The sequence below is a fragment of the Vicugna pacos genome, chromosome 35 (assembly GCF_048564905.1).
Source record: "Vicugna pacos chromosome 35, VicPac4, whole genome shotgun sequence".
Lineage (NCBI taxonomy): Eukaryota > Metazoa > Chordata > Mammalia > Artiodactyla > Camelidae > Vicugna > Vicugna pacos.
Window position 1 is genome coordinate 31,290,450 of NC_133021.1, and position 27,672 is coordinate 31,318,121.

The window sequence follows — 27,672 nt, forward strand, 5'->3', positions numbered from 1 at the left end:
GCATACCTTGTCTCCCCTCAGAGAGGCTGCAAACCTTCTTAAGGGAAGGGTTGACTTCACTCATAAATTCATGGATTAGATGCTTACTTACTAGGTATAGTTTGGGGGAAGCTGAGAGAAGGCTATTTCTCACCCAGATACATCCTCCTATTCACCCAACAAAGTCTCTGAAATTCCATTCTAGAACCCTGTCATGGGGGGTGAACCACTGTCCCAGAAATACCCCCATTTATACCCAATTAAGAAGGGCAGACTCGGCAGGGGACGGGATAGCTCAGGGGTAGAGCACGTGCTTAGCCTGCAAGCAGTCCTGGATTCAATCCCCAGTACCTCCGTTAAAAAAAAATTAAAGTAATATATAAATAAACTTGATTTACCAAAATGTAATAAACAAAACAAAAGGGCAGAGTCACAGGGTCTCCATCACTGAGTTCTACTCTACCATCCCAGGAAGTTCGCAAGGAGCAAGAAGACAGAGAAAAATGGTTTCGCCCCAGCCCTCCTTGTCCACCCATCTCAATACACATTCATCATAAAATGAAACATTCACACTCCCAGCTCACCTTGGAGTCCAAGAAACGCAAGTTACCCTGTGAGATGATCAGAGGTCGTGTATAAAACTGTCCTGGGCTTGGGTAAAGCAATTTCTTCCTTTCCTTATTTCTTCCCCCAGCATTGTGGTGTCAAGGTAGGCAGCAGCCAGGGAGGCCAGACTCAGCTGATCAATGCCTGATGCAGAAACAGCCAGGGTCAGGGGCCCCAGCCTCACACCGCACACCCTACCCCAGAGGGAGCCAATGGGGCCCTTTCCCCAACTGTAATCTCTAAACTGTATCTTCCTCGAGGGGGACAGATAGCTACTATTTATTGACAGAAGAGGAGCAGGAGACGTGATGATGGAAGTAAGGGGTCAGAGTGATACAAGGAAGGGGCCGTGAGCCAAGGGATGCAGGAGGCCTCCCCAAGCTAGAAAAGGCAAGAGAATGGATTCACCCCCAGAGTCTTCAACAAGGAACCCACCCTGGGACCCCTTGACTTCAGCTGGGTGAAACAGATTTCACATCTCCACCCTCCTGGAGTGCCGCCAAGGCTGCGGTGCTTTGTTACAGCAGCAGGAGGAAACTGATACAGGCTTTGGCTTCTTAGAGGCCCTGGGCCTGACGTTCCCTCAAGACTTTGCCTGGTGTACAAAGATGTCGGTGTGCCTGTGGCTCTGTTACCAGACCTCAGGGGAACTTCAAACACACCCTGTCTGCCTCACACACCCCCATCTACTGCTCCCCAACTAGAACGCAGTCAGATTGAAAGCCACTGTGTCCAATAAGTGATTTCGATTTCTCCTCTGAGAAAGGGACCGATCTGCATTCAAAGCAGCAGAGCACAGACGTTCGCATATCCAACAACGTATGTTGACATGTGTCTTAACGGCCAGGCGCCATACTGGTTACAGGGCTGGTCCGCTCTGGGCCTGCAGGGGTGGGCCCAGGGGAGAATTTCAGACTCGGCATCACAGGTTGCCCATGAGGGGCATCCAGGCAGCTTCACCCCAGGGGCAGCAGTGACCGTGCACATGGCTGTGGCTGGTGTGCTCAGAAACCCCTGTTTTACAAGAAGGGCACCAGCTGTTCCTGTCCAGCCAGGAGAGGCCATCCCCATAAAGGGGCATGAAGCCTCCCCAGCCCCAAGATGGAGCGGTGGCTGCCTTTTATGCATTTTCCTCAACAACCCTCCCAGTTCATGGGATGGAGTTCCAATGACCCCCAAAAAGTGAATGCTCAAGTGAACTTATTTGCAAACTGAAATAGACTCGCAGACATTGAACACAAACTATGATTGCCACAGGGGAAAGGCGTGGGGGTACGGACAAACTGGGAGCTTAGGATGTGCAGATACATGCTATTATATATAAACAGATAAACAGCAAGGACTTACCGCAGAGCACAGGGAACTATATTCAATGTCTTGTAATAGCTTATAATGAAAAAGAATCTGAAAACACATATAGTCTGTGTATGTATAAGTGAATCACTTTGCTGTGCACCCAAAACTAACACAACACTGTAAATCCCTCTTCAGCCCAGGCTCCCGGGACCACCAGACTCAAAAAGAGACTCCAGATCAACTATTCAAAGGACCAGACTGCACGTGGCCCATTCAACAGCACCTCCGAAAGTCCTGTTTCTTCTGCTTCTTTTTTAAAAAAAGTAGGGAAAAAATAAATTTAAAAAAGTTTTCCAATCTTGGTCAATAAGTAGTAACTAATTCTATAATCAGAAAAAAAACAAAGAAAAGAAAACAAAAAACTTTCATTTTCGGGAAGTTCCTTGCACCCACTGCCCCTTTCCCCACCCCCACCCCCACCCCCACCCCCACCCAGAAGAGTCAGGTGGCAGGGGCTGATTTCTTGGTCGATAACCTGGTAGTTTAGACATCGCATCACCCAACACCAACCAAATCTTCCTGCAAAGGGGTCCCCTTCAGAACAAGGGACCAGAATGGGAAGCCAGTGCCAGGAGCCCAGCGGCCTCGCAAGTCTCCACAGTGCGTCCCTGAAGTGCACGAGACTGCGCCCAGAGCTGCTTGCCCGCCTCTGGGGCTGGGCCGGGGCCCAGGCGGCACAGCCGAGTGCTTTGTAATGCGTGTCTTTTGTTTCGCTGGAGACCCGAGGGGGTGGGGGAGGGCAGGGGGGCGGCTGGGGGGAGTGGGCCGGCCCTCCAAATCCCCACGCCAAACTGTGCACACAGACATGACAGGGGATTGTAAAAACGCACCACAAACAATGTGGCTAATGGACCAGGATCCCCTGCAAAGAAGGTCAAGGGTGAGCGAGGAAGAGCTCAGAGAAACTGGAATCCCAACAGAGCACCCCAAAAGGACTCGCTTTGGGGGATCATCAGTCTCCTTCCTCTGCTGCTCCCCTTCTCAGAAGAGAAAGAGAGAGAGACAGAGAGGACACAAGGAAAGAGAAAGGCTGGACGCTGCCTATCTCCACGGGATAGGCTGTAAGCAATTCAGGCAGAATTTCTTTACACAATGGATGGGTGAAATATGAACCGTGCTGCCAGCATCAGCAGGTCCAGCAAGTCCTGTGTATTCCACTCAAGAGGGCCCTGGACACATTTCAGAAAGAGCAGGGGCTCTGCAGGCTGGGACACTAACTCCCGTCCCGGGGTGACTGTCACACAATACAAGTTAATTTGGGTTTCACGAGGTGGGCGTGGACCTACCCCAGCCCATCTGGAATCTTCTGAACCAGTAGCACTCCAGGCTCTTAAAACCACCCCTGGTCAAAATTCTAACCAGGGGTGTGAGGACGTCTTTCTTAATAAAGGATGCTCTCAAGAAAAAAAAAATGGAATGATGGTGTTCTTCTTTTCCAGTGGGTCTTAGACATCATCTCTTCTAATTATGCAGATGAAAGCCTAGCCCCAGAAGGAATCCAGCAAATGGTCTCAGGTCACTCTGCCCAGGGGTGACAGAACCGGAAATGAAACCCAGACTCCTCTACGACAGTGGTGGTCAGACGTTTCAAATGATCGATGAATTTCTCTGAATGCTGGGGTTTTCCCTTTATTGGGCTTTTGCAAAGAAGCGCAGACATGTCCCAAATGGAGGGTATATTCACACCATTTGAGCAAGATGGGATAAACAGAAAGGAAAATGGTTTTCAGAAGTTCTTTTCATTTGGAAGTGCAGGAAGGGGTTGGTGTGTTACTCGGTTGTTTTGGATCCTGGATTAAAATGTTTCGTTCTGTGGATAAAACTCTAACTTAAAATGCTGTCACTCGAATGTTTTCTTTGGAAGTTTTTCTGATTTTTAAATTTTTAATTAAGAAAAATTTCTTTCATCTCTGCTTAGCTTGGAAATTGAAGGCAATTTTTCTACAGAGGAGTCAATAGTACCTGTTGTCCAGGAAGCATCACAAGAATGGTTTGAGGCTCTGGGGGGGATTTGGGATGGGTTTGGGGTGGAGGATGGGGGATGGGACACAAGGGAACTGGAGTCATAATGCTTGTAAAGCTTTGCGGAATAAACAGGACAGCTTCCCACGGGGAGGAACATAGCAGAGGCAGGAGCAGATGGAGTTTGAGTTTCTGAGTTTGAATTTTGTGAACAGGTGTTTTACTAAATTCAGGTCCGAGATGCATTACCTGGGAAGAATTTGCTCCCTTCACACAGCTTCCCGACTTAGGAGATGAACTCCTGTGATGGGGAATCAGCTTTACAAATAATTCTCAACTCTTAGGAAGGTTTAGAAAATCGAACTTGCTCTCCGAAGGCAGGCTCTGGGTGTCCCTACTTGTGTCAGGGCTTCTGTCTGTCTGGTGACCGAGCCAGGGGCCCCGTCAGGGACCTCACCACAGTTCACAGTGTTCTTTGCAAAGGGGAATAACCTGTAAATGTCACAAAGACTAAGACACAGGAGCCTAGGTTTCTCTGCTGCCTAATCTGCTTTTTTTTTTTCCAAAACAAAAAGTGATTTTTTAAACGGACTTCAACCTAGATACTCAATAGATGTTTGTTGAATCAACGAAAGAAACGCTTACATTCAAAATTTTAACATCAGAAACATCTGCCGTTAGATACATTAGAGGAGTTTGTAAATAGCAAAACTGTTCAATCACAGTAGTTTGGTTTTTTTTTTCTACTATGGTGGCTTTTAAAATGTGTCAAAGAAATAATCCACACTTGCACATATATTCCCCAGGATGAGTTAAATGCAACTATTTCAAAAGTGAGGCAGGACAGACTGAAAATGAAGGAGGGATACAATTTACTCAAAGGTATTTGTGAGCATTTCAGATCTACAATCGTGTTCTGCCTTTCGAGATGAAGCTCTCTTTAGTGTCGCTGTTCTAGTGGGTCATAACTTTTTAAGTGAAGAAAAAAGAGAGAACAAAACTATTGAAGCCATGAAAACATATGATAACATTCTAAAGAAGAAACTGGGTAATTGTTACATATATATGTATTTTTTTAATCTTTTGCATCATCTTCTAGAAATACCTTAGAATGTTAAAATCATGTACAGGATGATAAGATGACATTTGTCTACAGAAGGAACAGGATCAAATATGCTAAAGCACCTAAAACAAAATGCAGCTAAAGTCTTGAGTTTGGGATTTTTCTATGTGTGGCCCCCTCCCCTCCCTTCTCCCACCCCAAGAATGTCAAGAATTTGAACTCCCTGTTCTGAAGGTGAAAGGGCATTAACTCAAATCTGTTCATGAAGGAGAGAAGTGGCAAATGTCGAGCCATTGGAACGATCTGATAAAACCTCCCCAGTTTAAGACGGCCATGGACCAGAACTGCCTTGGGTGCATCACACGTGACCGGAAACCACGTCCGAATTAGGAACCAGTCAGATCTTCATTTGCAACTCAGTAATTCTCTACTTCTTTATTTCAACATTTAGCTTTAGGTTGGAAATATTTGCTAAGAAAGCAAAGAGGCGATTAACAGATTTTCAAATGTGTGCCGGGGTTACACATTCTGTCAACAGAGCGAAAGGAAACTATACAGCATAAGTTACAAAACGGTTATTTCACGTTTCGCAAACATTCCAATAAACCCTTCACTGTGCTGCTATTCGACAGCAGAAAAGCAAAATAGAAATGAACTCAAGAGCCAGCCCAGCTCCTGGACATCTCGCAGAAAACCAAGAGGAAGCCGCCAGCGGCAGTCCACCCGTGAATCTCAAAGAGGAAATCTCCCCACTTCTCCTGTGAGAAGACTGTCTCCTCGAGGTGACACAGGCAGAGGGCACTGCAGCGCACGAGGGGACCAGGGAAGTTACTCCGGCCCCAGGATCCATGCCTCTGGGCTGCATTGCAAACTCCAAAGATGCCCAGTTTCCCAAAGGAACCGATGTTGACTCTCTGGGGTTTGCCTTTACCTCCGAATGAACACCTTAACCTGTTTGGACTTTGTGGCTTTTGTTTTGATTGGTTTAAACATCTTTTTTTTCCCCCTTAAATTAACTACAGCTCCTGGATTCTCTAAGAGCTTGGCCACCACTCCTGATACAATGTTATCTCGTTGCTTTTAAATAGTTTCACTTTATTATTTATTCGTATATTATTATTTCAACAGACTGCATGAAAGGCAGTGATCACTAACACAGAACACAGCAGGCGCTAACATTCAGCCAGGCTGTTCTCAGGACCCGCTCTGGCGGGTCTGAGCCGCTGACATGCACGCTGGGAGCTTGCAACACCGCTACCTTCACAGCGCAGGCTGCGGGCGGAGTGGGCGACAGGACAGGTGCCACTGTACCCTTAGAAGCTATGTAATAAATATCATAAAAAAAAATGCAAAACTCAGCCCTTCAGAGCACAACCACCTTAGGTCGACTGAATGTCACCTAGTTTCTTCAATCGAAAATAGAGCGAGAAGGAAAATGTTCAAACAAAAACAAAAGAGGGGAAAAAAAGCATTTCTTAACACTAGCAGTAAATAAACTTGTACAACAGTTCAATCTGTATAACATGATGAAATAAATCTACATCTTTTCTTATTTTGGTGCTTTGAATTATACATACAAACAACAATTACAGGGACTTGTTCACCAAGCGTGCGGGCCTGGAAGTCTCTCCGAGTCCCCCCTCCGGCAGCAGGTGAGCGCTGCCCCACCGCCCAGAGCAGAGGGGTTTCCTAGGCAGAGGCCCACCGCCTTGAACAAATGATTTGCCTACAACTTTTTTCTTTTTTTTTTCTCTTTTTTTTTTTTTCTCTTAATGCATCAAACAACTGTGACCAGTGAAAGGCAAAAAAACCCTGGCAGTTTGTCCATTTGGATATCAGACCTAGTTTCTCTTAATTTCCACCCTTTATTTTCCCCCGTATTCCTTAAAATTCCTGGCGTCCTTCACGCCTTCCTGACAGCGACTCGGATGCAATCAAGTCGTCGTCTTCCAAGTACAGGATTTCTTACAATATAAGTTATATGCAGTGTTCAGCGATTCTTTTTTTTTTCTTTTTTCTTTTTTTTTTTTCACAGCACTAGAGAGACCCTGTTAAGTAGGGAAACGCGAGTCTGAATGGCTTTATTCACAAATGGGATCCAGGTTCGGGGCACACAGACGCCGCAGCGGGCTCCTCTGTCAAAGTGGCGAATGTCATTTTGCTTTCTGACTTCGAAAACAGGTATCCGTCCGATTTCAGCTTGCTGGTACCGCTCCTGGAAAACGCACGTCGGAGGGGCCGGAGGGGTTCTCGCCCGGAGACCTCTAAGCGTCGAGCAGAGGCTCTAACCCATGGCGGTGACCATACTGGAAGGGTGATGAGGTCCGAAGGAGAGACTGGACGGTGGGTGCATCGGCGTGGGCGTGGTCAGCATGTGGCTGGAGTGGCTGAACGGTGAGATGTGGCTGAGCGAAGACATGTGTCTGGAGAGGGCGGCGGGGTTGAACGAGCTGCTCTTGGGGAAGTCCTCCAGCGTGTCGTGCACCTTTTTGCACTTTTTGGATTTGCTAGACATTTTTCGGTTTCGGGTCTGGATGCCTTCCTTCTTCATAGTCAGGGGTCTGTTAATCTGAACAAAGATCAATTTTTTTTTTTTTACTTTTTTTTGGCTGGCTCTGAAATGGTGCAGGCTTTCACACCGCCAACACCGGTTCCCCTGCCTGCCCCAGACCAGGGGTCTACTCTCAGGGGCCCTTCTTCTCAGAGCCCTGCAGGCGAGCTCTGCGGCAGGCTTCTGCCCGTCGGCCTCCATCGGTTTCAGAAACCAGGAGACCAAGGGCAAGGTGTTCCAAGCAGAGGTTATTAATCATGTTCATCCAATCACTTGTGGGAAAGTTTGCCTCGGGGAACTTTGTGTCCCCGAGGACCACATTCTAGAGACCCACCCAAGATGGTTGTACTTCTCTGGTACCTAAAATATAATAGCTTGTCTTCTTCCACTAGAATCACCTTAGAACAATTCATGAGAATGGAAGCAAGGGAGGAATTTTCAAGAGGGAAATAGTATCTTATCTACTGGTCCTGTGTTGTGACTTTGGAAGCTGCAAGGTAACCGATCTTTACTGTTTCAGTCCAATTGCCTTGAGAAGCAAGGACTGCTTCCCTCTTCAAAGTAACTTCTGGTTGCCTCTCTTCTACCAGTTTTTTTGCAACAAAAGATGCTATAAAATCTTGCCCTGAAATTTTACGTTCTGGGGTCATCCTTTACTAAAACGTGTCTTTCCAAAAGGTAGTGTCCTGCCCAAGTGTCACCAGCTGTGATGATTGAAAGTGGTGATCTCTCCTGGTCCTGGTAATCTACTTCTAACCAGACAAACAGCTAAACCAACCAATTGACACGAACGTGACATCCGCTGAGGGGACGGAGAGTACCCTGCTAGCCCTCTCGTCCTAACAATCAAAGACCACAAATGAAGCAGAGTGACAGGGCAGAGGCCAGCATCCGCTGTAAAGATCGCTCATCTCCTGTCTCTCTTCCCAACAAGCCTCATTGGGTTTATTTTCAATATACACTCACTTTTTGTGGGGTGGAGGGCAGAACCGAGAGAAGGGACTCCACCAAGCAAACTGAGATCATGCCCCACCATGATTCAGAATCAGACTGACCTCAAGTGGGGCCACCTGCCCAGTAAAGCAGACTGCACATCTGGCCCTGCTTCCAGGGAAATGTGGCAAAGGAGGGGACGTCAGGGTCTCAGTCCTTCCTGACTCCTGGCGGAAATAAACAACTTCATCCTCCAGGGTCCTCAAGGCTGGAGAAAGAAGCGAGGTTCTCCTGGCTCCGGGATCTGCCTGTCTGCTCCAAGTGCTAGAAAGCGCTAGTCGAGGAAGAGAGAATCCACTAACCAACAGGGCTGGGCGGCTGACAGCACTTCTGGGAGCAGCAAACCCACAGCTTCCTGGGGCTGCGCTGGGAGAGGTCACCTGGAGAGGGTCCAGAGCCACTCGGTGGGGCTGACACCTGCTTCCGCCCCTCGCCCGGGAAGGCAACGTGAGTGACGGCAGAGGAGGAAAAGGTCGTTGCCAAAGAACCTTTCAGGGTTCCTTCCTCAAAGTTATAATCAAGATAAAGATGCAGCCTACAGAGGTGGTAGAAATCTACCGTCACATCAAATCTCCCCAAGATAGCGTCTAGACACACGGCTCTTTGCGCTGATACCTAGATATACTGAGCGGCTATCTAAATATAATATCTAGTTACACAGATAGCCACACAAACCCAGATAACTAGTCTCAACACTGACACGGAGATACGTAGTTATCTACACACCTAGATAAGCAGACAGGAACTAACTCAGGGCATCCAGTTCAGGTCTCGAGATGGGCAGGACTAAACACAACAAGATGAGGATGCTAACAGGTTATTATCTCTCATTGTTAAGCCCGCAGCGAATCGCCTCCTTCGGGGACTTCTTACTAAACCAGAGAAGGCAGAAAAAAACCACTGGAGTTGGCGAGCAAGTTTCCATCTCCCAGCCACCAGGGTCCAACCACAACGTCGGTAGCTAATTAAGAAGAGGGTGGGAGGGAGTCGTGATGAGGGTTCCCTGGCTTTTCTCTGATTTAATGAGAAATTCGTATACTTCAGAAATATCTGCTTTTGAGATTGGACACAATTGAGACCGTAGCTCACTGAGGCCAAGGAGTCCAAGAAATTTAGAGCTGGTTCGTTTCTCATAATTCCTATACGGCTATGGAAATAGGAAAGAAATACACACACACGCATTCATTCCTTTGACCAGAACTCTGGTATATTCTAAAATGAGAAGGTGCTTACTCTCCCCTGGTTTCCACTAGTCCTGGAGCTGCTGGCCTCCCTGGAAGGCCTTTCATATTTGGAAATCGATACTGGCCCTTCCACCTCATCGGCCACATGACTTGCTTCTCTGAGTCATAATTTCTTCAAGTAAAATGAAAATAAAGGCCATTTCCGCCCTGCTACCTCATGGGACTGCTGGAGGCTCAAATGTAATCAAGCAACATGAAAGTTCTTTGAAAACCATAAATGACAGCCCCAAAATCATTTTATAGGCTGTGCTGATGACTGGCTAACTCATAAACTCTAAGGCCCCGAAGCTTCCAGATTTCCATTGCAAACCGTCTTCTCTTCCCGGCACTTCCCCAAAGGGAAACCCGGCCTGGCGTTTCATTGATGATAAATGTATATAAACCGCAGTCCGAGGATCTGGGGGGAGACACGATCAATCCTAGTAAGACGCTGGTTCCACCAGCGCCCCCCCTGCACGAGGGCCGTGCCGAGGGCGGGGACGCGCAGGCAGGGAGGGGAGGGTCACAGGTCTCCCGGAATCCGCTCACTCCCAGGACGCACAGTAGGACTGGGTTGCTGGGGTCACCCTGGGAAGTTCTCCTGTGACTCAAAAAATCTAACCAGGAAAGCTTCCGCCCCAACTCCTAGGCGTTCCTGGGCAAGACAAGTTGGCCACCAGAATGGCCACGAGCGAAAACCTCTGCCTTTGCCCTCCCGGACTTCACCAAAGCCAGACTGGCAAAGAGACATTAAAGGAATCAGACAGAGCCAGAGATTAGGTCTGCGAGAGACTGAGAAAGAGAGAGAGAGACAGATGGAGAGAAAATTCTTTCTCTGGGATTAACATAAACCTCTAGGGTTATGACCTGTCAGCCAGAGTTGCTGCAGACAAAAAAAAACTGAATTTTTTTTTGACGTAAAGATGTTGAGAAATGGGAGGACCCCAAGTTGAAAGTTTAAAACCGACACAGCCCAGCCCACGCGGCCAGGTGACACCGATGGGGCTGCTAATACGCTACGGAAGGAGAAGGGCGCTCATCCCCCTGGTGAGGACGACCGCCGTCCGCTCGCGGCAGTTCTCCCGCTTCGGACAAAGTCGTCAGGTGGCAGCTCTCCGACATTGCATCTCACGTGTTTTACACAGAGAATCCATCTAAAATTCACAGCATGGGTCAAGCCAAGGCCCTCTCTCTATCCCTCGGCCACTAAATCAGCCCTAAAGCCCTATGCAGTGCAGTACAACCTTATTTGCTTTTCTCTTTCGCTCTCTGGTTCACTTTTTTTTTTTTCCTGCAGAAAGTTGAAAAACGCAAGGAAACGTCAAAACACGACGGGTGACTCTTTCGGTTTTCCGAAGGGAAGACTGTTTTTCCCCTTAAAAACCCAGACCAGGTACATCTTGCTTCCAGCACATGCTGAGGAGCAGGGTCGTCCTGTTTGAAACCCTTCAGTCTCAGCAAGGCTGCCGAGTACTTTCCTACACTGGGGGTCCCCCTGCAGTGACTCTTCTGAGCCCCGTTAGCAGGTGATGCCATTGAGAAGGGGACCAGGGAAGAGGGACGCTGCACACTGGGTATCAGCAGAGGGCGGCCGTTCGGGCGGGTCCCCGGAGAAACTTACATTGTGCAGTTTGTAGTACAGCCCGCAGGCATTGCAGACGGGGTCTCCGTTGGCATTTCTTCTCCAGAGAGTCGTGGTTGTGGTTTGACAGTTTGCACAAGACGTACCTGCCCTTCTTGCTGCCGACTGGGGAGTGGGGAGAGAGGAGAGGGTAAAATCAAAACAAACGTTAAAGGGGTTTGCAGAGCTATCGAGACCAACTTTAAAAAAAAAAATTATCATTGAAATCAAAACTAGCAAGTGGCCCACATGAAAGTACTGAAGATCCCCAAAAGCTGCCTCAAGAAGAAACATACAGTTGATCCACCAGCAGAGGAGCGGATCGGACTGTGGTCTGGTGGTCCGAGGGTGGCCTGCTGTCCCCCGGGAAGAATTCGGGAGGAGCAGAAAGCCGCCGCCGCCTGTCTGACACAAAGAGCCCCTCCCTCCCTTACCAAGTTTGCCAGATGTTTAATTCTTACAAGTCGCAATTTTGAAAGAACCAGACTGGCTCTGGTACCAGGCCCTCGGTGGCTTTCTAGGCCAGGCCCCCAGGAAGTCTCTTTCCAAGAGTCTCAGCCCTCAAGGAGGCCCCTTGCCATCACAACAGACTCAGAGCCAAGCAAGAGCAAACTCAAGCATCAGAAGCACTTTCTGGATCCCAAACAGAGAAAGAGAGGATGAGAAGGAGGACAGAGCGATAACAGAAGAAAACGTCTGTGTGGGCGTGTGGCCGGCACACGTAGGAGGCACTGAAGTGAACAAACATCCTACGTGAACCAGACCCCAGCCAGTCTGCTGCGGTCCTCACTGTGCACCGCCCACGACTCCAGATTCGGTGGCTCGTGGTGACCGCCATCTTCCTTCTCCTGGGGTGGCTTTTGGTGAATGAGACATACTGAGAAGAACAAGGAATCCTGCAAGTCAGCAGGAACCCTGGCCCCGCTCCTACCTTCATCTCATTTCACCTTCTTGAAAGTAGCTATTTGCTATCTGACGTTCGCCGAGCAGGATGGATGCAGGTCAGATGTCAGCCCCAGTCTGAGTTTTAATTATTTGATGGTGTCACTGCTTTCATTTCCTTCAAGAGGGGGATGTTTCTTTTGCTTTTCAATGGACTTAAATGTATATGGGGATGGTTCCCTCTGTCCATAAGTTTAAAAAAAAAACTTAAGCTCAAAAATTTTGGAAAGAAAACAGATTTGGGTCACTCCTAACACACATCTCTCTCACCTCCTCACTCTCTGCCCCGCAACATAAAAAGGAAAATTTAAACTGCAAAATTACTTCTGTCCCTGGACTCAAAAACATTATCAAAGGCAAGAGAAGGAGAAAGAATTTAGCTGGTCTTTATCTGTGATCAAGAAAATACTGGCAAGTTTATAAAAGCACGGACCAGAAACTACAGGGACCACGCCCACTTTTCCATCAATGTTTTATCCAGCAAGATTTCAGTCAAACACCCGAAGCGGCCAGATATGAAAACCCAGTGGCAATTCTGAATTAACCAGGCTGGTTCCTTTCCCTTCAAAGCTGCTAAATTGTCCCACAGAGATGCTCCCCTTTCCTACAGGCTTAAATTGTAGAGCTATGGCTTAAAAAAAAAAAAGTAATTATTTTCTGTGTCCTGAGAAACTAAAATTGAACAACAGCCCTTATCCATCATCGTTAAGAAGGTCCTATTTTTGGTCTGTCGGTTTTGAAAATAATTCACTGCAGTCCAAGAGGGCTGCCCCTCACCCCACCCGCCTCTGGACACCTGCCTTTATGAAATGTGACCATTTAAGACTTAACTGCTGCTCCTGGATCCTCCTGGGGAGAAGATGACATAGAAAATCGGTGCTGCAGGATTGTGACAATTAGATTATCATGGGATGATTATTATCATCCTGGACTGTTTTTCCCTCTTTAAAAGAAATGCTCGGATAGAGCAGACTAATAGCCACTCAAGCACCAGGTTTCCCAGCCCAGCAGCTGTGAAGGGGTGGAACAAACCCATCATGCCAACCAGTAAAATAAAAGTTCCGAAGAACAAGGTTCCTGGTACGGCCCTTGGCAGCGTATTGACAGTAACGCAAATACTGCCAGGTTCAGGCTTCGTGTGAATTTATACAGAAGTTCTACAAGCCGCACTGTTCGGTTCACCCGCAGGAGACAACGTTTATTAATAAAGCAAGCTAGTCGTGAGACATACGAAAACCCTGCAACAGGAGGGAAAGAACTCTATAGGTCTTCCCACTCCTCTTCCCTGCGTGAGTTGCATCTTATGGAAGAGAGGAAGAGATACGAAGGGCGGAGTGGTCTGCTGCAAACCTGCAAATGTGCGAAAGCAGAAACAGCAAACTGGAGAGACAGAGCTGGGAAGAAGGGACAGGAAATATAGAAAAGAAGAAAAAGAAAGTTCTAGGTATTCAAAAGTCAAATATATCTAAGGGCTAAAAAAAAATACATACATATATATATGTATATTTATCCTGAATGAGTCCCAAGTGTGAATTCTATGGAACTAAAAATATAAAACCACCCAAAACAGATGAGTAAGAAAGAGCTTAACGTGCGACAGCCAATGAACTCTAGAATCAAAAGCAACTCTTCCTCAGACTTGAAGAGATTTCTTATGAAAGGTGAATGAAGACAAAATTATATAAAATGCAAGTCGAGCCCTCCTGTGCAATCTACCCAGGCAGAGGACACCCCAAGAAAACACCACGTGCACTCCTGCCCATCACCCAGACAACTACAGGATCTTAGACTTCTCTGTTCTCTCTTTCCCGCTTCACGTTTACCTTAAAAAAAAAAAACTGAACAGCCCAATTATAATGGTATCACGACTTATTTTAACAAGAAGGTTTCTGTTGTTACTTTTCTTCCCTTTTTTTCTTTTCTTTTCTTTTTCTCTTTTTTCCCCCCCTAAGGCCAGGTTTTGAGTGATTCAGAACATTCTTTTGTGGTGTGATCATATTCATTCTGTGCTAACACCTCCAGCCATTTTTTTTTCAAACAGTCTTGTTCTGATCCGTTCAAACATCTTGATGTTTAGGTTGGGGAAGCTGAGTTGTTGTGTATGAGTTATCTCCAGAGCTCAGATATCCGGCAGCTTTTTCCTAGGAAGTTAGCTTTGCACATGAGAGAAAGGGGGGGGGGGCCAAAGAGTACGGGGACGAGTCGGGGGAGGTTCGCGAAAGCTGGAGAAGAGGGCAGAGATCAGGAAGAGTAAAGCCTTGAGACCTAGGAGTGCCAAAAATTAAAGTCACATGGGCACGACCATCCCTAGAAAGTTTTTCCTTCTTCCCAAGAGGGTGTGAAAGGTGTTGATTTGCATTAAAATCTGCTGGGGAAGACGAATATTCTTTAAAAAAGAATACAGAGGGTTTGGCAAAGCATAAATACAAAACAGAAACAGACTCATAGACACAGAATACAAATTTGTGGTTGCCAAGGGGGCGGGGGGTGGGAAGGGACAGACTGGGATTTCAAAATGTAGAATAGATAAGCAAGATTATACTGCATAGCACAGGGAAATATATACAAGATCTTGTGGTAGCTCACAGAGAAAAAAATGTGACAATGAAAATACATATGTTCATGTATAACTGAAAAATTGTGCTCTACACTGGAATTTGACACGACATTGTAAAATGATTATAAATCAATAAAAAATGTTTAAAAAGAAAAGAATACAGAGGGTTTGGGGCTTTCCCCCTCTCCCATCTCACAATTCGATGGATGGTACTTTATCCATTGTTAATCTGCATGGGGAAACTCCGCCCCTCCCTCAGTTTGGTGAATGTCATCACCGCAAAAAGCATTTTGATCTTTTGACTGTGGTTCCAGTCCTCATTTGCCAAACCTGCTTTCATTGGTCTGTTACGAAGGCTTGCTGTTCAGCCTGGCCTGAGGTTCCAAAGACAAGTTTGCAAAGGAACCTCTCCTGCTAGTTTTCCTTATAAACGCTTGCTAGTGCCAGGTTTTCTCAAGTATTCCTTGGGGGGGGTTGTCAACAGGTTTACAAAGGGAAAAGAAGGGGGGGCACAGGAGGAAAGCATCACCTCACTGGCAGGATTTCGAAGGGAAAGTAAGACCAGACACTAGGGGAGACCAAGAGGCAGGAAGGAATCACACAGTTTTCCCCACAGGAATTAACCTGTAGAAATTCCTCAGCTCTTTAGACCAAGAAAGAAGAAAAACTCCACTAAATCCAATGTCTGCTGTTTGCGAAATGCAGCGAACCAGCCCCATCCATCTTAAAGCACTGGTCTGTGAGATGTCATCCCTGGTTCTAAGGCAGCCCTGAGACTGTCATCACCTCCTAGGAGCCTGCTTGTACTATTTCAGGAACAAGTTCTGGATGGCACCTGGGACATTCCATCCCCGCACTAAATTCCTCCGCGAAACTGAGATTTATCAATCCACCTTAAATCAGCCAGCCGGGTCCTCTTAAAGCAATCACTCTGTTAGCCAATACACTTACATAACCCAGAAGTCAGCACCCTTAAAAACTTGATAAGTGACTTAAGAACCATGGAGGGGAAGAGAGAAGAAAAACAGAGAGAGAGAGCGTAATTTTCTGCATATCTAATTTGGGAAAAAGAAAACAAAGGTGGGAGGAAAAGACTGTCCCAAGCAAGCTGACACGATTTCGAGCTGCCCTGCCAATTTCCTGCAGAAAGCGCTCCTTCCTGAAGAGAGGAAATTACAGACACAGAGCAGACAGTGTTGGATCCGTGCTTCCCGAGGACAACTCACCAGCCTTCGCTTGGGTTTGATCAGGGGTCGGTTCTGCCCATTCATCTTGTGGTAGAGTCCGCAGGCGTTGCACAGGTAGTGGCCGGTGCCATCCCGTCGCCACAGTGGGGTGGACGTTGCCCCGCAGTTCACACACTCCCTGCCTTCTAGAAACAAGATTGGACATCAGTCACTTACGGAGGGCAAGCACCCCGAGGAGCTGCAGCCGAGATCGGGAAGGAACGTTTTTGCTTTCTCTGTTTTTCCTCTCTTGGGGGAATTTTCCCACCCCAACTTCCCTTGAAGGTGCCTCCCGAATTGAAAAGAGTTACTGTGTGGCCGGTTCAGGGCCTAACTCTTCCCCCAGCACGCCCAAGCAGAGCCCAAGGAGGAAGGCAAATTTCAACTTGACATCGATCCGTGAGAAAATTCTGAGCCCTGGACGATGGCAAAACGAAACATTCCATTCATTTCCGCAGAGAAAAACAGAGGTGACCCATGATCATCCCCACGTCTGCCTACACGGACTGATGAAATGATGATCAGGATGGAGCAAAAGGAAAGCTTCATCAGTGGCTGGAGAGAGAAACACATAATAAATAGATGCCCAGATCTACCCATCGGCCAATTGATGTTTACAGCGAGGGCTTTAGGTTTCACTTCCAGTAAAACCGTTAAGTGTCCCAGGCTGGCAAGCAACAGAGGGAGGCCCAGCAGGACTCACTCGTGCCCCATCACTTTTCTTCTCGCTAGAAGAGGCCCAGGTTTTCTGCAGTTTTCCAGCCACTGAGACCCCAGTCTGAAGGGTCTGAGGGGAATGCAGTGCAATCTTTAAGGCTCGGACGCTGGAGACAAGGAGGGAGGGAAAGGAAGGGAGGTGTTGGGAGGGGCCGAGCGAGGAGCAGACAGGGGAGAGAGCAGTTTCGGAGGGGGAGGGAGGCCCTCGGGGTCGGCTCATTAACCGAGGCCTGCCTGCAGTTGCTCTTTTTCCAAAAAAACAAACAAACAAAATAAACAAAAAACCAGCCAGGCCGGGTTAGAGCAGCATTCACTCCAGGAGCTGAAGAGTGACCCAGACCCCACCTCCAGAGGGACCACTCCAGGAGGGAATCCCTCAAAAAAAAAAAAAAAGACCATGTTAGGACGCAGGGAGTCTGCTCTGAGTTCTTTACAACTCCTGCCGGAGGAGGAGGAGAAGGAGGAGGAAGGATGGATCCCAGGAGAGCCTGCCCCACTCTTGGGGGACCCGATTCTCCTGGCGAGGGTGCACCAACCTCGCTGCCAACTGAGAGGCACCCAGGAGGAACCCCCACCCCTTGCAGGAGCCAGTGACCTCACTGGAGCAGGTTCCCCAAGAGGAGTCTGGAAAAGGTTCCTGCTCTTTGAGGTGCCGGGAGGTAGGGGCTGGGGATGGCAGGGGAGAAAGAGAGTCCCTAATGGTGGTTTTGTTTTAAGAGATTAATCAGCTAACCCCACACTACCAGGAGGATGGGGTAGGGGAAGACAACGGGGCAGGATGCTCGGGAATCTTGACTCCCTACGAGGAAGACAAGGCCGGCTGGGGTTCTGGGACCTGCTCAGGGTCCAAGTACAAGGGGCGGAAGGGAATTTCCACCCCCAGCCTGTGCTTTGCTGCGAGGATGGGCTCTGGGGAAGGAAACGGCTTTTGGAAATGAAAGTGGGTGTGGCCTCCTTTGACACTGAAGTCCTGCTGAGTAGTTTTTGTCCACTTGGCCTTTTCAAAAAAAGTTAAGGACTTAAGAGATTTTCTTTTTTTATTCCAAATTCCCCAAAGGTTCCTAAATTGGGGTCTACAGAGAGCCTTCCTAGAAGCCTTGTAATCATCTACCCGAAGCGTGGCCCCCGTGGGCCAGGAGCGCTGGCTAGACACCCAACAGTTTTTAGCAGGCTCTGGGCTGAATCACACCCAGATACCCTTCCTTGGGGGTCCGGCAGCCTTCGGGACGTGGCTGCGGGATGTGGGGGAGGCGTGGAGGAAGGAGGGAAAGTGGGTAAGGAGGGGCGGCTGCATGCGTAGCCAGGAGGCAAGCAGACCCTCCAGTTTGGTGTCCCCAGTGGGCACTGAGTCAGCCTCATCTGGGGACAGGGACACTGGCCTCCCCATCCTGCCAGGACAGGGGCCTCAAGCTCCGAGCCATTTTGTCCCAGACCTTTGGGGAGGTTTCCTGACCGGCCCCAGCAGTCTGGCTGGAGCCGCCCCGCTCCTGGGCACCTGGGCTGGGGGATCTCCCCGCCTGACGTGATCAGTCTGATTTCCCTTCCTTTGTCAGGCCGTGGGGAGGATGACAGCTTCCTTTTCAGAGGGACCTTGAAAGCCAGCAACGGTCGCCTCTTCTGCAAGGCTCTGCACACTAGAGCAATTTTCTGTCTTGATTCACTCGGCAAGTTCGTGATTGCCTCGCCTGGCTTTTTCTTATTTTTTTTTTCTCTTCTCCTTGTTGCCTCCGGTCTGTGACTTCAGCAAACAACCAATTTTCCTAACTGTCTCCTGCTTTCTTTCTCCTCGCTCACTGCCTGGTGTGAGCTGCTCAGACAGACACCTCGCTCTAGGTGACAACCACAGAGCTGGGAGGCCTCTTAACATTCAACAGTCATTTTCAAGCAACCCCTTCGCCTCTGACTGAAATCCTGAAACCGGCCTGGACAGAAGGGGCAGGAGGCTGCCAAGAAAAAGGTGGAGACAGATACCCCCGGTGGAGGGGAGGTGGGGGAGCTAAGAAATTGCCCTCTACAGGGAAAAAAAAAAAAGAGGCTTTGTCTTTTGTTTGCAAAGATCTATCCCAGCGCTGACAGCCCGAGCGTTAAAAATGCAGTAGGTGCTCTAAACCACAGTTTCAACCGTTTTCCAAAATGCGACAACCCTCTTCTCTGCGCAACTCCTTCAGGCGATTGCCAAGAAGAGGTTAAAAAACAAAAAAAGCAACCACGAAAACCAAGAGAATCCCCTTCTCAGGAATTCCCACCGAGTCTACCCTCTCTCTACCACCTCAAAACATCCCCTCCGAGCCCCACGCTCCTGCAAGTCCCAGCTCCCTGGCTGCCCAGGTGTGCTCTGCTTGGGTTCTCTGACTGTGAGAAAGGAATAAGGAGTTAAAAACCAAATTTAAATCGCTCCTCTCCTTTCCACCCCCCCCACACACACCCAAAAAAATAAAATAAAAAAGTAGGTCTGGAGGTGCTCCTGGTTCTGGTTTCGGGAAACCGCAGCTCTTGCCCCCACCCCTCCCCAAATGTGCTGAGTCTCAAGGGAAGAGACAGAAAAGACCGGCTAACCCGAAGGCAGAAGGTGTGCAGGACGGAGGGGGGAGAAGTCAAACGCGGAAATGAGGGCAGAGAACCAGAGGCGCTTGGAAAAGTCACCCTGTCCCCTCCCTCCACGTAAACCACCACCCCAGCCTCAGATATCACGCTCTTCCCCCCAAACTTTTAGCCCTACCAGAAAAGAGAACTTTTTTTTTTTCAAATCCCATCCCAACCTCAAAATGCACAGGTTTGCTTTCATGGCAATCAGCCCTCAAGCCCTGATCAACCCTGCCTTTTCTGATCCGAGCTGTACCCCACTTCTCCGGGACCCTCCACTCCCCAGGCGGGCGCGGCCCCTCTCCTGAGCCTGATCTCCCTTCCTCTTGCTTTCTCTTCGGCTCCACCAGTCAGCCTACCTCCCTCTCCCTCTGCCGACTTTCATGTACTGAACATGCAGGTCTGAGTTTTTCTGTCAGCCTAACCGCATCCGGACTCTATTATAAAGTTCCTGGCTCGGGATAAACAATGCAACTGTCGCGTGCAGCAGTCTGAAAATAATTGGATTAGCTAAAACATATCAACTAAATAGAGACAGTCCGGCCCAGGCAGTCGGAGTGAATGTCACCCTGGAAAAAAAACCCTGGAAACTGATCTCATGGTCACTGGGTGCCCAGAGCCCGCCCTCGGAAATTTTCTAAAGCCCGGTTTTGCAAGCTGTTTCAAGACTGCCTGTCTCGTCCCTAAAAGACAAGTGATTTCCCCCCACTTCTGTGTATATAGAATCTCTATAGAGAGAGGGCTGGGGAAAGACAGAGGGATAGACCAGGACAGGGAACCCACCCTCAAGGAAACACGCCGATCTTCACAAAACTGTCTCGAAAACTACAGTGAAATCTCATTTTAGAGACTCCCCGACTCTCTGATCCAGCCACTTCGGTTAGAAACAAAATTGGGGGGTGAATTATTTTATTTTTAAACCAAAAACAAATTTGTGTGTGGGTTTTGTCTTACTTTTCACACCAAACTCAACGCCAAGAGAAAAAAACACATGCAGCTCTCTTTGAGATGGAGTGAGCTTTTCTGAGAGAGGACAGGCAAAGGAAGCAGACACACACCTGGGGAATCTTTCTCGGTCCCTCCTACCCACTGTGCCTTCAGAGCAGTCAGGGAATAGGACCTAAGATGCCTTCCTGCCCTGCCTGGGCTCCCAGCACTGGAAGATTCTGCAGGAATCCGGCCCTCTCCATTTCGGATTTTCATTGCACTGTTTGCCCAGGGCAGAGCCCACCTCTGTCTCCCAGAAGTCAGGATGGCAGCCCCCTTTTCTACGCAAAGAATAGGGGTGCTGCTTCTGCCAGGGTCCCGCCCCCAACGAAAAATATACACACACTTTATTTATATATGTCTGTGTCAAGGGCCATTCCCTCTTGACTGGGTGACCCACTCTGAGCTAAGCAGAGAGGCGCAGTCAGGATGCAGAGGCGGGGGGGGGGGGGTCGCAGGAGGGACCTGTGTTTGTTTGGGTTTCAGGAGGTTTCGTTTTAGCATTAAACACTAAAGATTTATCCCCTCGCCTTCCATTTGGTCTTGGAAACTGACTAAAGGTTACCGCCAGCACCCAGAAGTCCCCTGGCCGGGACAGGCTGGGGTTTGTTTTTGTTTGTCTTTTTCCTTCCCCAGCTCTTGGGAAGGTGGAGGGGAGTGTGTGCTTGAAAATCAGCTCCCATTTGCCCCCTGCTCTGAAGACTGGAAGGAGGTGAGGCACACCTCACTCTTTCCGCACCAGAAAAATGGGCAGAAATCAAATCTCCGAGGGGTCTGGACCACCACCAGCCCCCGGGAGGGGCGGGACTGCGCGTTTAGGTCCCTGCCCTGGATTTCGGAGCAAGGGGTGGGGGAGGGGAAAGGTCTCCGGGGGAGAGAAGGCTCCTACCTGTGCTGGATCTCGCTTTGGGCCTCGACTTGCATCCGAAGCCGGTGGGGGAGCCCCCCAGCAGGCTGCTGGGCGGGAAGAGTCCGGAGCTGTACTCGGGGACGTAGGGCGGGTAGGTGGTGATGGGGTGGTGGGCCGACGCCGCCGCCCCGCCCAGGGCGGTCATGCCGCCGCGGGAGTGCGCCGACTCCAGCTTCATGCTGTCGGGCAGCGGCACCTGGTACTTGATGCACTCCTTCTCGTCCTGGCGGGCCGAGCCGGCCGAGCCCGGGGTGGACAGCGACGGGTCCGGGGAGACGTCCTTCGGCGGAGTGGGCGGGAAGGTGAAGAGGTGCGGGCTGGAATGGCCCGCAGACAGGGAGGAGGACGAGGCCGGCGGGTAGACCGACAGGGGCCCCGGGGAGCCGTGGTGGATGGACGTCTTGGAGAAGGGGCCGAGGTTCCAGGGCGAGGCGGTATGGTGGCTGCCCAGGGCCTTGCCGCCGTCCAGCCAGGGCAGGGATCCGTGCAGCAGAGGCGGACGGCACACCTGGCTCCCTGCGAGGAAAGGGGGAGGGGGCAGGAGAGAGACAGGCGGGTGAGAGCAGCTCCAACGCCCCTCTGATATCTGGGGAGCCTCCCCCCGACCCCAGCCTCCCGGCAGGACAGTCCCAACATCCACCGGACCAGGCCGCAGGCCCACTGTCCCTCCTCTGGGCACCCTCGGCCAGCAAAAGCACCCTTCACCCCTGCCTCCCACACAAATGTCCCACCAAATCCAGGGAATTAAGGGCCTGTGTCTGACACCCAAGAGGTGCTGCCATGGCGTGGAGACGGCCCCTGACTTCTTTGGCCTCTCCAGATACACTTTCTAAATCACAGCCCCGAGGTCCCTCTCTAGAACCTGACTTGATTGATTGGTTCCCTCCGATGGCCCAGAGGCCCCCATCCCAGACCTAATCCCAGGCAGCCTGATAAAAGAGTGGGCCGTGAATGATGGGGCCTGAAGGAGTGAGCCTGGCCACACAACCGCTTAAAACCAGGAAAATACGCAGAGCCTGGAGAGAGGCCCAGCAGAGGTACCCACTCCCCAGGCCCCGTGCAGACAGGAGAGGGCTTGGAGAGGGAAGAGGAGGGCATTTTACATGGAAGTAGCCCTCTTTCAGCACTGGTTCCTAATTGGCAAGGCCTGAAATGGGATTTGCAGGGAAATTCATTGCTCAGGCTGTCGGAGAAAGTTTCCAAGGCTAGATCCTTGGGTGACAGTTTTGTCTGCCTTTCTCACCCTCCCAAATCCTACTGGAAACAAAACAAAACAGGGCCATTTGCACCCCCCCCCGCTGTGATTCCACTAGCGCAGTATGTGAATTTTCACCTGAGCCCCGAGACACAAAATTCCAGTGTCTGCATCTACTTCACTCACACACGGAGTAAATTTCACCTTCATTGGAAATACAGAGTTTTCACGTAGTCGTGGACGAGTCCAGACGCCCCGAGAAGGGTGCAGTTTAAACTGCAAGTGCACATGCCCACACTTACTGATCTTTTAATCTGGTCCCTGCCTCAGCATTTGACATTCTATTTAATCATTAAGAACAATACTGAAACTAAAATCTTAAGAGAGAGGAAGGGGAGGGGAGTTGAGGTGGAAGGAGAGTTCTCTGAACGCCAAGGGTCAAGATTCACATTATGCAGGAAGTAGTATAGTAAATAATATCAAGGCTGCAACACCGCATTTCCACTTAACTGCTGATCTACACAGAACAAGGGCAAAGAGCGCCCCATCCGCAGAAACAATGGTTTTTAACCTGGTGACAGCAGGGCGGAGGACGCCTGCTGCCGGAGGGGCTCTGCCATCGGGCCCAAGCCCAGGATCTAAGGAGGGGAACTAGGTAGATAGACCACGACTTCACATTTCCTCTGCCTGCCGAGTCGCTCCCGTTTCTTCTTTGGGGACACACAGCTGGAAAGCGTTAGAGCGTTTTCCCCCTCAGCTATACGGGCAGCCAGGTTTCTCTCTAACATTTCAGAACTCTCCTAAACTTCTTAAGGTGAAAGAGAAAGTTAGAAGACAAGACAAGCACCCAGGCATCGCTCCCCCCATAAAAAGAAACCCTGGTGGATCCTAAACCATTTCTCGGAGCTTCCTGGGGCTGCTGTAGGCCGGAGGAGAGCGCGAGGCTAGAGTTATGGGGAGCAGGCAAGGAGGTAACCACAAAGCATAGACGCAAGAAAATTCTGTGCAGCCGGGAATCTAGGAAACCCCAAATGTCTCAAACTTAAGACGGTTGTCTTTCCACCAAAACCCCGTCAAGCAACAGACTTCCCTTCCTCAGAGCCAAGAGGCAGGAGATTTGCCTAGGAACCAAATGCATCAGCTTAGGAGAAAGATCAAAAAACGATGGGAATAAATACGTTTCTCGGGCCTTTCTGGAAATGTGCCGGATTTGAAATGTACCGAGGCACGCTGGCTGAAGCCCCCGAGAGAGAGCTACGGGACAACTGGGTAAGTGAAGCTCCCAGAAAGAACCAAGCCCGAGCCAGGTTTGGCCGGCGGCCGGATGCCTGACCCGGGGAGCGGTGGCCGGCAGAGGCAGCGGCTCGGCTCCCCGCGCCCGGGACCGCCGAGGTCCCCGAACCTGCAGCCGCGCGGGAGCGACGCCTGCAGCGCCGCTCCCTCCAGGTGAGCTCCAGGCCCCAGAGACAGCAGCCGCGGAGAAACGCCTGCTGCGGCTGTTTTTAAAAACACACTCTCGCGACGATCGAGACGCCTTCCTCCCCCATTTCCGGGCCCCAACTTTTTTTTTTTTTTAATGAAGGAGTAACGGCATTGGGGGCTTTGGCTGGGTCTCCCCACCCTCCTGGTCCCTCCCTGCCTCCCCGACCCGGGAAAGCGGGAAAGGCTGGGCGGGGGTCCCCGCACCCGGGGCGGACTTACCGTGGTGGGTCGGAGGGTACCTCTGCACGGTGGCCCTCACCGAGTTTCCGTAGTAGGACGGGACGTGGTTGGCTTGACCGTCGATGTTAAAAAGTACATCCACCTCCTCAGGCAAGGGGTACTGCGCCGGGTCCATGTAGGAGTGGCCGAGGCCCGGGTGGTGCGTGTCCGGGTGCTGCCCGTTGAGGACCGCGGGGTGGTGGTGACTCACCCAGCGCGGCTGGTCCGCCGTCACCTCCATGGCCCCGGCTGCGCTCGCGCCCTCTCGCCGGGCCCGGAACCCGCGCGCGGAGAGGGAGGGCGGTCGGGCTGGGAGGTAGGGGGAACTCCGAGGCTCTGCAGGTGCTCCTGCCGTCAGAGAGGCGGTGGTCGTTTAAAGATTTTTTTTCAGTGGGGGAATGGGAACGCTGGGAAGGAAAGGTGAGCTAATGAGATTTTTCTTAAAAAAAAAATTAGGGGTAGTTGAGCAAAGAGAAGAAGAGGAAGAAAAATGAAATTCCAAAAATTAGGGACGGAGGATAAAAGAGGACCAAATTGTAAAAGGCGGGGCGAGGACTGGCTGGAATTCTGCAAGTAAGGCTCCTCTGCACTTGGGGCTTCTCGGCAGCTCCAAGACTGGGTTTCTCCTGGGTCACCTGCAAAGGAGAGAAGGGGAGACCTGGATGAGGTCCTAAGTACTTAGCACCTGAGCCTATGAAGTGGCACCACCTCCCCTCCAGCCGCCCGGCCCCGCGCCCGCGCCCCCGGGACACGCACACACGCGCGTACATGCGCACGCCTCCTCCTGAGCTAGGAAAATCCGGACGCAGCCGTGGAGGGAGGACTCCCGATTACATCCCGAGCAGCCTGGCTCTCCCGGGCGCTCGGGACTGACTGAGCGGTCCCAACTTGGACGACAACTCCCTCCCTCCGGGGACACAGGTCCCAGGACCTACTTTCCAGCCTCTGGAAACTCTCCAAAAGAGGAGGGTTGAGCTTTCAATGTTTTAAAGTCTTCCCAAATGAAAAGAGAAAACAAATCAAACTTAAAAAAAAAAGTCGCCAGTACCAACCTGGGTAGCGAGGAGCAAAGAGGAGGAGGAGGAGGCGTGTGACCTGGGAGAGCAGAAACTGCTCGGTCAGATTGCGTGGCTCGCTCTGTCTCGCGCTCACTCCGTCTCTCTCTCTCTCTTTTCCTCTCTCTCTCTCTCTCTCTCTCCCTCTCTATTTTTTTTTTTTACAGGGAATGCATTCTTTCTGAAAGTATCAAGACGGCGCCAGGCAGCTCAGTGTTCGCAGACAGCTGTGGCGCGACGGAACTTAAGGAGGTTCTAGTGTCATCCGCGCCGACGGGGGAGGAGCCTGGCGCTGGCGAGGAGGGGACAGGATCACCAGCACAAGGAAACTGCAACCCAAACCGGCTCAGGACTTCACCGCACCCCCCCCACCCCGCACCCCCGCCTCTCCTCCCGCCCCTCCACTGACCGGAAAGGGGCGCCGAGGAGGGCGGCCCGGGCGGAGGGGCCGCAGAGCGGGTGGGCGAGGCGCGCCAGGGTTTGGGGCGGAGGAGGCGGGCAGGAGGGAATTCGCGCTCTGGCCCTTTAAATGTGGCTCCCGTTCCTGCCAATTCATTCCGGCTCGCTAGATTATTCCGTGCCGGGGAAACCGGCCTGCCCCATTCATAAAGTTTATTTCTACAGGCGGCCTTTCTTTTTCAGACTTTTTAAACGAGCATTTTTTTGTGTTCAGTCCAGGGTAGTTTACTGATGTGAGATCTCTGTGCAAGAAAAACTGATCAGAAGAGGAAAAAAATGTAATGTCAAAGTACTTGGAGATGTGCCTCTCCCGAGAGTTGCCTAAGAGATTGAAGAATTGGGCAAAAAAAAAAAAAGTGCCTTTGATTGACATGACCGCGATACTTTGGTGGTCGTGGATAAGATTCGCCCAGCCTCCTGCGTTAACAAGCTTCTCGAATGAATGTTTCAGCTGTTGCAGCTGTCCATTCCAGACCTAATATGTGTAATCGATGTGTGCTTTTGACTTGAGTGACAATAGTGATGGATAAAAAGGAGAGGGGCGAGAGAGTCTCCGCACCCCAATCACGGTAAGAGTGGAGAGAAAGCACTCGGGTCTTCACTCCGGTTACCCAACTTTTTCCCTTCTCCCCTCCCGGGGCCCCACTTACTCAGCTCTCGGCGTTTTTCCCCAGCCCCCTCTTCCGACCCCCACCCCTGCCGCCGGGCAGGACAGCCGCGACCTCCTCCGGGCCCCGCAGCTCGCAGGACTCGCTGGGTCCAGCCCTGCAGCCCCAGGCGGAGGGAGCGAGGATCCAAGTTGCCAAGGCGAGGGGGCGGGGCGCACGGGGCGGGGCCGGGAAGAGGCCAATCAGCGAGCGAGGCTGCGGCCGCGCCGCGATTGGCCGGCCCAGAGGGCTCCAACCTCCCCGGCCTCTGTCGGTGCTTTGAGCCACTGCATCCCCTAGCGGCACTCAGGTTCCTGCAGCCGCCCAGCCCCAAAACGCAGCCCGACTGAGCAAGGGTCAGGCGGGAAGAGAAGACTCAGGTTCCACCCGTGGCTCACCCTAGGGCAGTATGTGCGAGGAGAGCCCGTGAGTTCTCCCGCAGGCTTTCCCGCGGACGGTACTAAGAGCTCGATTTGGGGTTTGAGTTGAATTGAAGACGTTATCCCTCTTCGCTTCTCTGTCCCATTAAATTCCCTACAAATACCAAAAAAAAAAAAAAAAAAAAAAGACAGAGGCCGTCCCTAAAAGTAAGTTCTGGAGGACTCCTTTCTTGCAGTGAAGGAAAAACTCAATATTCAGGCTTAATTTGGTGTGTGCTGATGGCCTATTTTAATATGCAGTCCTTGTAGAAAGACTAATACACTGTATTTGGGAGAAGTAGTGGGAAAGCGTGGGTCCTCCCGACTTGGAATTGGAGCTTCTCTTGACTCTCAGTCTTCTTAAATCTGACGACTGTTAGAAATCAGGGTTGAGTGTCTAGGTAGGGAACGGGAAGAAAATCCCTGAATTACCCCCCCATGTTTCTCCTGAGCCCACTTAGTCTCCGTTTATTAGGGCGGCCCAGTAAAAGAGCATCGATTTCCCTTCATGCTGACCACGTCTCTCTAGGGCCAGTCAAGTTGCCAGCCTCTCCTCCTGCTCACGGCGCTCTCCAAACCTTTTTTAATTATTTAGTTTCTGTCTAATGTTCACCGGAAACCGACTCCATAAACAAGAACAGGCGAACGAATACACATTTTTGCTAAAAGTCCCGAGATTAAGATTAAGGATGGCAGCAGAGGCGGAAAAAAAAAGTGAAAAGCGCGTCTTCGCCCGTCAGTCCAGGACCAGGAGGCGTGAGCCGTTCAAAGCCACGCGGAAAATCCCAAACGTAGCTCTTTGGTTTTCTACGCCGAGACTTGGAAGCCTAGGAAATAAAAGGGAGCCATCCTCGGAGAGAGAAGCTGCTGACGCCAGGAGCTGAGAATGTTAACGTGTGAGACTAAGACCGATTTTAAAA

The 27,672-nt window shown here is 50.5% G+C and overlaps 2 protein-coding genes across 6 annotated transcripts in view; one reads left to right on the forward strand and one right to left on the reverse strand.

The window, feature by feature from the left end:
* KIN (Kin17 DNA and RNA binding protein) overlaps positions 1 to 27,672 on the forward strand; it is a 398,804-nt gene that overhangs the window by 170,177 nt on the left and 200,955 nt on the right. The gene's annotated exons all lie outside the window — the stretch shown is intronic.
* Positions 5,371 to 26,456, reverse strand: GATA3 (GATA binding protein 3). 4 transcript variants are annotated; one of them, XM_072955325.1, is made up of 6 exons: positions 26,337 to 26,456; positions 24,173 to 24,807; positions 21,256 to 21,792; positions 16,080 to 16,225; positions 11,355 to 11,480; positions 5,371 to 7,535 (listed from the first exon to the last, which is right to left on the reverse strand). In XM_072955325.1, exons 2-6 carry the CDS (start codon positions 24,411 to 24,413, stop codon positions 7,251 to 7,253), a joined length of 1,335 nt encoding a protein of 444 aa, XP_072811426.1. In that variant the 5' UTR covers positions 24,414 to 24,807; positions 26,337 to 26,456; the 3' UTR covers positions 5,371 to 7,250. The 4 variants fall into 4 exon arrangements, with proteins under 4 accessions (XP_072811426.1, XP_072811425.1, XP_072811428.1 ...); XM_072955324.1 differs by lacking the exon at positions 26,337 to 26,456 and adding an exon at positions 25,225 to 25,454; XM_072955327.1 differs by lacking the exon at positions 26,337 to 26,456 and adding an exon at positions 25,225 to 25,419 and having other exon boundaries at positions 16,080 to 16,222.